General features: G+C 42.7%; 1 protein-coding gene across 1 annotated transcript in view; it reads left to right on the top strand.

Annotated features, from left to right (window-relative positions):
* Positions 1-3,929, top strand: part of LOC109324858 — a 22,000-nt gene extending 18,071 nt beyond the window's left edge. Inside the window, exons 4-5 of the mRNA XM_019556957.1 lie at positions 1,086-1,226; positions 3,650-3,929. Of these exons, the coding sequence (XP_019412502.1) occupies positions 1,086-1,207 (122 nt within the window). The 3' untranslated portion in view covers positions 1,208-1,226; positions 3,650-3,929. The remainder of the gene's footprint in view (positions 1-1,085; positions 1,227-3,649) is intronic.
* Positions 3,930-9,363: the final 5,434 nt, after the last annotated feature.

The following is a 9,363-nucleotide window of genomic DNA, read 5'->3' as shown; positions in this document are numbered from 1 at the left end:
GTGGTCTGCTTCAGTTCAGCTCAGACTGTCCTGGGAATGGTTTCAGAGTGAGCCAAGCTGTTAAGTAGGTTGTGGTGCAGTTTCTTTTTGTCTTGGCTCTGTCATGGCAGTTCAGGTTTAACTTGGTGCACTCAGGTGGTTCAGCTGTCTTGGAAGAGATGCAAGAAGTTGAAATATTCCCATGCCATGTTCATAACTTGGACCTTGGGTACTTGTGCATGAAAACCAGGGAGTGAAATTGACTGTAAATGAGTTAAAGTGAACTGAGTGGAGTGTAAAGTGAGAAAGTGGTAAGGCTACCCAGATAAGGAAAAACAATTTTTTTTGTTTAATATGGCAGCATCTCTTCACAGTAGGATCAGTTTAACCTGCTCAATTGAATGCCTAGGATAGTATGGACTTAATTGTGATGTGACTCTTTCAAGGCACCTGCAAAAATTCCTTCTTGAGCAAACCCTGTATCGGGTGTTATAACAACTGTCGCCTTGAGCATGCGTCGTCTAAGCTACTAAGTTTTCTTTGGTAAGGCTGAAAAGGTTGCACCCTTTAGCCAGCATAGCTGTGCTGTCAGTACTCTCTGGATAGAGATCTTCTGGCAATTTAGCTGATGTTCAAAGAAGTAGTTTAACTGCTGGCAGAACCCCTTCCCCCCCCCCCTTCTGGCATACAGTACATTAAGAAGCATTCATAGATGAAATAAGAGGGAAAGAAAGAGAACAAGCTTATGTGGTCTGAAGTTCACTTCCTCAGATGAAGGTACAGCACATCTCCACGAGGGGGCTCTACCACTGCAGCTGCACTAGAGCTGCTCTGAGAGTTACTCTGAAATATAGCTAGATCCTCAATGGTGTACAACAGGGGTTCCCAGACTGGTACACATGACACTTCTGGGGGTATTTAGGAGAAATTGTGTAATGGTGCATTTAATTTTAATTATAATCACCGTTTAAGGGGTTAAAATTATAAAACATATGCTGGTAGGGGCATGCAAGCAGCTGGTAATTCTGGAAGGGGGTACTCAGTAAAAAGTTTGGGAATATCTTGTGTAGCAGATGTATAACTTGCATTTGTATCTTTGCTCTATAGGACTCCCACAATGGCCACATGGGGTGGTGTATTCTCTGTGGGCTTAATATGGTTCACAGACTGGAGGCTGTTCCTTGACTATGTTCCTTACATTAACGGCAAGTTTAAGAAAGATGAATAAGTCGCTCTTCTCTCTTCCAGTAAGTTGCTTTGCATATATGTTATCTTAGATGAATTCACTTCTGCTTATGACAATTTCTCCAGCATAGAAGTCAGCAGACTCCAGACAGTTATCTAAAAGCTGGTCCCTGAAAAGAGGTGTTGAGCATTGTCACAGAATCTTCTTGGTACCTAGGATAAGAAATGGCAGAATAAGAATATTGGTAAGAACTCCTCCAAGTGTGCCAGTGTTGTATAGTGAATTTTTTCCCTCAGGCCTAACTTATCCAGCTGTGAAGTGAAGCATACCTTTCAACTCCCCTGTAATATAGGACTATTTAAGATGTTAACCTCTTGAAAATGCTGGGCAGCCTCTGTAAAAAGTGCATGCTTCCCCAAACAAAGGACATGTTCTGAGCTGACTTGGGTGTAATTAGGACATGTAAATGCATTTCTTTGTTCCCTTTCAGCTCCAATAGTGTTGAAAAGCAGAGGCTGAGAGTTTGGGACTTTAAATAAATTATTCTGTTGCTAGAATGGAAACAATTCAGGCTAGTTTCAAGTCAGATTAAAAAAAAAATTGATTACTCATCTGTGAAACTACAAATTAAAAGGAGTGCAATCTACTTGTGGATGTCAATGGAAGTGGTTGGAAATTTGAGTTTAGCCATGTGAAATGCTTTGCTTTTAATACATGGGATGAAAATCACCCCTAAAGAACATAACTGAGGTGTGTTGGCTTGCTTTAATGGGCTTGTTCACCTCCACACTTAAATACTTTCAAATGTGTAGCTAGCCTCACTAGATGGGTACAGTTTAGGACAAAGGTGCCAGTCTTTTTGGCAGGTGTGCAACAAATTAGCCCTGTCCCCTCCCCAGGTGCCACTTTGATACCTCTCCCCTGCCTGATCTGCTGCTCTGCTTCCTTCCCTGTCTGCTGTTTTGCTGCCTGCCCTTCTCCAGTCTGGCATGTCACACACACAGGCCACCTGCAGGTTGGCCACTCCTGGTTTAGTATAACTTTCCCTGATTAGGAGGAGGGGGAACAAGGGTGTTATGTTGAATGCTGTGGCATTGTTATTGTAATCAGCACATGATGAATGGGAAAAGAAACATTTTCAAATGGGCTATTAATGGCTTTTGTGACTGACATTTGATAAACCTATGCCAGTGTTTCTCAGGTGATGGGTTGCTATCTGAGGGGAAGCCAGGGGTAATGAAAAGTAACTGAGATTTCAGTAAGTGTTCAGTACCTTGCAATCTAAAACAAAGAAACTCTCTTTTGGCCACTACCTGCTAACCATCGCTCTTCAAGGACAAGTATTTTCAATCAGTTTCTCCAAATGCCTAAACACAAAATGTTGAGTGTTTATTCTTTCTTTTATAACAAGTATTTAAGAACACAGAAGCATTTAAAATTATTTTTCAAAAGAGACAGAAAACTTGAAGTTGCTGTATATCTTGGTCTTTTGTTTTCTTTATTTAGAATTCTGTTCTAATATAATAAAGGGCTTAGTCCGTCTGTATGTCCGTCCGTAATGCTCTTGAAGCACTCCGATTTGGTTTCGGTAACAAAACGGACTGCTCCAAGAGCATTACGGACAGGAGGCGGTGGCAGCAGAGTGCTGTCATGACAGGGACAGAGGGGATGGAGCAGGGGAGCAAGGCCAGTGGTCCTGGCCTCATGTACCGCCTTCCCCCCCTGCTCCCTGGGGGCGGTGAAGTGCTGCTGTGATGGAGGGGATACAGTGGGATGGGCAAAGCCAGTGGTACAGTGCTCTGTCACCACCATCATGGTGGCACACTGCTGCTGCCACCTCCGGTCCATAATGCTCTTGGAGCACCCTGGTTTCAGTAACCAGTTGGAGTGCTTCAGGTGTTAGAGACAGACAGATGGCCCTGCTCCTTAGAGGTGGTGTTGGCATGGGGTGCTGGCAGAGGAGGGAGGGGATGGCAGGGCAAGATTTCCTCCTCCCTCTGCTCTTGGGAGGCGACAGCAGTGCAGTGGGATGTTAGGGCTAGCAAGTCTGTCCCGTTTCTCCCCCCCTTTTGACGGGCAATTCACTAGTAATTTATATTTATGGTGTTTGAACACCGGCTATAATAAATTGTCCTTATCAAACACTGCATGCATTGTGCTAGGAATTTTGAGTGAAGACCTGCAAATTATGACAGCCTTTTAGACTTGGGGTTTTTGCTTTGTTTTAGTTTTGTTTCACTTAATTTCCTTCCACTATACATTTCTCTTTTACAAAGCATTCATCTGGTTTGCACGCTTACAATATTTGGGGATCTCCAGGTCTGGTTTCTATAACCTGTTATTAAAATTCCTTTTGTATTACTCTGAACTTTAAGATTTTACAGTTCTTTACACCAGTTGCTAGACCGCATTTACAGAAAGCACTGTTTATTCACTTGTCCGTTTTGTTTTGTTTTGTTTTGTTTTGTTTTGTTTTTAACATAGGAAGCATTTTGGGGCTGAATGGGGAGCATCGAAGCCATTTTCTGAGGTTCTACTCTGATGTGAACTTGAAATATCCAGTGCAGGCTTCGAGAGATGAGGTGATGTCATCTTCTCTTTCAATGAACGGCTGTCACCTGTTGGATGTTTGTGAATAACTAAACTTCGCTTAACTGTCTGCACAAATGTAGAACTTGTTGTTTGGTCACTTACAGAGCAGGCCTCGTCCTGGTGGAATAAATTCATAAAACAGATTGTACAAAATAAAAACAACTATGGTGAATTTTGGTTTTTCTTTGTGTTTTACATTGAGTCGACTTGTCTATATAGACCCAAAAAGTTAGCCAGGTTCTTTGACGTGAGTTGTGTGCTGTTTTACTTGAATTCATGGCTCTCAAATCAGCCTGAGGAATTGCGCTAGTTCTTGGTCCGCCACTTCATAAACTAGAACCCAAGTGTTCAAAGGTTTTTAAATGGCTTGTGGTTCCCGTTATATAAGGATTCTTCCAGGTGGCTAATGTTGCTGATACTGTAAGCTTGCATGATGCAGACCCTAGATTCTAGATATTTAATGTAGATAGCCCTTGGGCTGTTTTTATGGAAGTTATTTGAAAACAGTGTAGCTTATCTCGATTAAAATATGGGCTAATGCCACTAAACCAGCAGTTTCCAACCTATTTTCATCTGTGGATCCCCTCAAAAATGTTGCATAGAGGTGCCAGACCCCTCTGATCTAGTAGATGCTCTCAGACTTGGCAAGTATAGTCGACGTTATTGAAGACTGAAATTATTCTTTCTCTTACTTCAGCGTATCAAGGCTTATTCTTGCATACAGGCATAGCAGCACTGTTTTCTGGGGGTTTTTTATGTCTTTAGTTCTGACCCTTCAGAGTTGTGTATACAGTGAAGCTCATGACACCGTGAAATTAAACATATTGACTCTCATTTCCTGTAGCAAGATAAACTCTGAGATGTGATAGGAACAGCAGTGGTAAAGGCTGAAACTCCTAGTCTTGTCTCCCCTACCCATGCTGTAACCTCTGGGAAAACTTAAGGAAAGGGCCAGAAAACTGTTCTGTGGCATCTTGTTGCAGTAATGTTTTCCAACTGGAAAATGCAGCTGCTTCCAGGACTTTAGGAAATCTGCTGACGTGCATGGAAGACCCATTCCAGCTTACTGGTTTGGCTTTTATGTGTGTTCTGTTTTGTTTTTTAAGTTTGGTTTTGCAGACTTCAGTCTCCACAGTGGCTCCCCTACAGCCTTCAGCTCTGACTTGCGTCAGTCTGATTTCTTGAAGCTCGTGGGTGCAAAGTACTACTGCCCTGCTTGGCAACAGAAAACTTTGGAAAGGAGGATGTGCTATTCTTAGCAGGCACTCTCCAGTCATCAAACTGCTGCTGCTTATAATATCACACTGTGTCAATAAGAGCAGTGGACTCCTGTCTGTGTCTGTTTACCTGTTTTTACATGGCTGGAAGAAATGAGAGACTCCTCTCGAAGCAGGCTATCTTGTGTTTGCTGCTTGTTTCTGAGATGATAAAACTGGGATTCATGTGAAATATTTGGATGAGTCCATTATTTTAAAAAATGCCACAACTGCTAATGCCAATGAATCCATTTACATTTTACATTTAGTCTGGAATCTTACGGGTGCTGCCTGTGGGATACCTGTTAACATTTAAAAAAATATATATTACTAGTTACATGCCACAGCCAATCTCTACAATTTTACCATTTTAAATGGGTAATCATTCTGACTGTCAAACCAACTTATTATCAACGTACAGTAGTTACAGACCACAGTCTAAGTACCATATCTATTTTTTAAGCTTGAAACACTCCATTAGGGGACATATCACATGTTAATTAATGCTAGCATAGCTGTGCCCAGAAGGCTGAAAAGCAAAGCTAAATGTTTAAGTGATGGCTAGTATATTTGGATCCGTCTTCTTACAGCTTTAAAACGGACTCTCTTTTTTTAAGTCTTAGAATGTAAAGGAAGAAAATAATTTGCCTGTACTATTTCTACTACTGGTGTGCATTCACTCTTGATAACCCTCTGCTGGAGTCATGCCAGTGCCCTTATGCTTGAAGATGTAAACGAGAAGAAAGGTCAACTGTCTAAGGATCATGGCAAAATAAGGATGGCAGGGACCTTACAAGGTCATCTAATTTAGCCCTCAGCTCAAGGCAGGATCATCCCTGACTAAACTATCCCAGCCAAGTGCCTGCTCAACCCACTCGTGGAATCTCCATCCTTGGAAATTTTCAAAACTTTTCTAGGAAGCCTGTTCCAACGCTTGACCACCCTCATAGAAAGTTCCTCCTAATCTCCAAGCTGAATCTCCTCTATTGCAGCTTGAAGTCATTGGTCCTAGTCCTGTCCTTTACAGCCACAGATAAAAGTTCCCTTTTAGGTATTTGAAGACTGTTATCAAGTCCTGCCCCCTGTCCCCCCACCCCATCTTTGCTCTTCTCCAGATTAATTAATCCTAGTTCTTTCAGCCTTTTCCTCTTAAGTAATGCTTCCCAGGCTTCTGATAACTTTTTGTTGATTTTTCCACTCTGTTCACATCCTTCTTGAAGTGTCGGGCCCAAAGCTGGACACGGTGCTCCAAGTGAGACCTCACAAATGCTGACTAAAGTAGAAGAATAAACCAGATAGTCTCTTTCCACTGTACTAGGTCATTTTGAATCCAACCCTACTCTCTAGTGTCTGCAACAAATCCCCTGAGGAATCCTCCCTTGATACCTCCTCCCAAGTAGACATTGAACCATTGATGACTACTCATTAAGCATGATGATCCACTTCTATCTAGTCTGTATTTCCTTAGCTTGTTAATGAGACTGTCATGGGAGGCTGTGTCAAAAATCTTGCTAAAATCCAGATGTATCACATCCACTGCTCTCCCCCATCCATTCAGTGTCTGTCTTCTTATAGAAGGAAATTGGGCTCTTCAGGTATTACTTTCTTGTGGTGAACCCATGCTGGCTGTTCCTAGATCAGCTTATTCTCATCTAGGTGCTTCACAATAGATTCCTTGAAGACCTGCTCCATGCTCTTTCCAGGTATCAGGGTTGGGCTGAATGGTCTGTAGTTCCCTGGATCCTCCTCTTTCCCTTTCTTAAAGATGTCCACCTTTTACAATTATCTGGGCTCTCAACTGACTGTCACAAGTTCTCAGAGGATAGCTAAACTCTCTGAAATTACTTCAGCCAATTCCTTCAGTACCCTAGGATGCTATGCACCCAGCCCTGCCAACCTGAAAGTGTCTAGCTTCTCTAACCTGTTCTACTACTACTCTTGGCTGGTTGTCTCCTTCCCTGTCTTTGCTGCCAGCTGTTTTCATCACCTGGTAGCTACCCTTGTTTGTAAAGACTGACATAAAAAGTGGCATTAAATTCTTCAGCCTTTTCTGCATCGTTTTGGTAACTAGATTGCCCCCATAAGAGGCTTACGGTTTCTTTGGTCATCATCTTACTCTTGATATTAAATGTAAAAACCCTCTTATTGCTTCTTATGGCCCTTGCCAGTTGCATCTCAAAACATACCTCAGGCTTCCTGATTTTTTTTTTTCCCTTGCATGCCTATGCAATACTTTTATACTCTTTCCTGGTACTATGACCAAGTTTCCACTTTTTTTTTAGGATTCCTTTTTGAGTTTCAACTCCTTGAAGAGATTGCTCTCTAGCCAGGCTAGTCTCCTGTTGCATTTCCATTCTTCCATTGTATTGAGGTCTTACTCCTACACCCTTAAAAGGGCCTCCCTAAAATACAGCCAGCTCTCCTGGACTCTCTCTCTTTTTCCCTTCAAATTTGCCTCCCATGGGATCCTGCCCACTGGTCCTTTGACTTTGTTAAAGTCTGCTTTTCTGAAGAGTCTTTTTATTCTGCTGCTCTCCTTCCTTCTTCCCCTTAGGATCTTGAATTCTGTCATTTTGTGGTCACCGTCACCCAAGTTACCTTCCACCTTCACACTCAAGTAATTCCCTCGTTTGTGAGCAGCAAATTGAAAAGAGCTTCCTCCTTAGTTGCCCTCTCTCCTCCTATGTGTATCAAAAAGGTATCTCCAACACTCTAAGAATTTGCTGGACTTCTTATCAACTGCTTGTATTTCCCTCCCAGCAGATATCCCAATTATTAAAGCCTCCATTGGAACCAAGTCCTGTGATTTAGAAGCTTTCCCCTTTTCTAATTTTTCCTTCTGGCCTGTAGCTATGAGACAGCAAGCAGACCTCATCACAGTTTACTTTAAACTTAGGATTGATTCAATTTTCTTTTGCTTGTTGCCAAGGCCACTAAATTGTCACTGCTTACCCTGATGTTTGTTTAATGAGGGGTTAAAGGTCAGAAAGTGTTTTCTGGTAGCATGGTACCAATATTTAAAGCAACTCAGGCAGAGCTTTATAAGACGTAAGGACTACGCTGCTCCCAGTACCAGCACCCTCTTTGGTACTGAAGTAATACAGCCTACAGAGCAATGTGTTATAGGGTCTAGTACCAGAGTTACCACAAAATCCCTTCTTATCAGGTTTGCACATCTATCTGGGGTAGAGTCCTCTGCACCAGCCTCCCTGCATTGGGAAGGTGTTTCTGATAAGATTGCTCCTGTGTAGTGCTGCTGATGAGCCCCCTCTGATCCTAAATAATTCCAGGGTGACTTTGTACTCTTATGTGGCTCTACAGAAACTACTTGAGACAGCTGTATTTTAGTCACTGCTTGCTGAGTGAGTGTTATATCCAAACTCGTGATCATCTTGACCACCAGCAAGGAGATACACTTTGTAAAACGTTCTCATTTGCTCATGGTTTTGTTTTTTTAAATCAAACTTAGAAATGTTTGAATTAAAAAAATTGGTAAAAACTTCAGCTTTAGTCACAAAGGAAAAGCTAAATCACTTTAGCTGGTTCCTGAATCTCTTTCAGCTTCTCCTCCTACAAACTTACTGGAACTAGCAGTAATAACAGAGCAAGACCTTTCCTAAGTACCAGCCAGAATAAAACATTAAATATCAAACTGGAAAGAAAAAAAAAATCCCTGGAGAAAATGCGTTTAGGATAATAGCTCTCCACTTCTATGCAGCATCAAGGTCGAGTTCCAAGATTCATGGATCTTAAATATAACAATCCTCTCCCACGGAGAAACAAGTACAGATAAACACACAAATATCCGTCCCTGCTTAACGCAGCTACTGGCTGCCTCTGTCATTTTTTGTCATTTAGGCTGGACGACCTGAACCCATTATGCCTGGGCCTCTGGCTTCCTGCTCTTTGGACTGTGCGCAATATATGCACCTCACATCCTTCCTCAATCTCCCAGCTGCTGAAGGACATTTCAACCAATAAAAGAGCTTTATTCTTTTTTAAAGCCGTAACAACCGACTGCCTCCAAATAACCTGTTACACTGACGTGGGCAGAGGAAGCAATGAAGGGATAAACAGGGCTACTGTGGAGGAACTGGGATGGATTTACACCAACGTAGCACAGGGCGTGACAGGCCTGAAGAGGTGGCAGGCGCCAGTGCAGCCCCTCAAGGTGGATGTCCTGCGCTTGGGTACATCCAACATAGCGCAGGGCATGACAGGCCTGGGGAGGTGGCTCTCCTGAGCTCACGTACATCCAATGTAGCGCAGGGTGCGACAGGCCCCAGGAGGCGGCAGACACCCGGGCATCCCAATAGAAGTGCGAGCTGAAGTCACGTACATCCGACGTAG

This window comes from Crocodylus porosus, unplaced genomic scaffold (genome assembly GCF_001723895.1).
Source record: "Crocodylus porosus isolate Cpor-Errol unplaced genomic scaffold, CroPor_comp1, whole genome shotgun sequence".
NCBI lineage: Eukaryota > Metazoa > Chordata > Crocodylia > Crocodylidae > Crocodylus > Crocodylus porosus.
The sequence above is the reverse complement of the archived record's forward strand: the minus strand, read 5'-3'. Positions and strand labels throughout refer to the sequence as shown.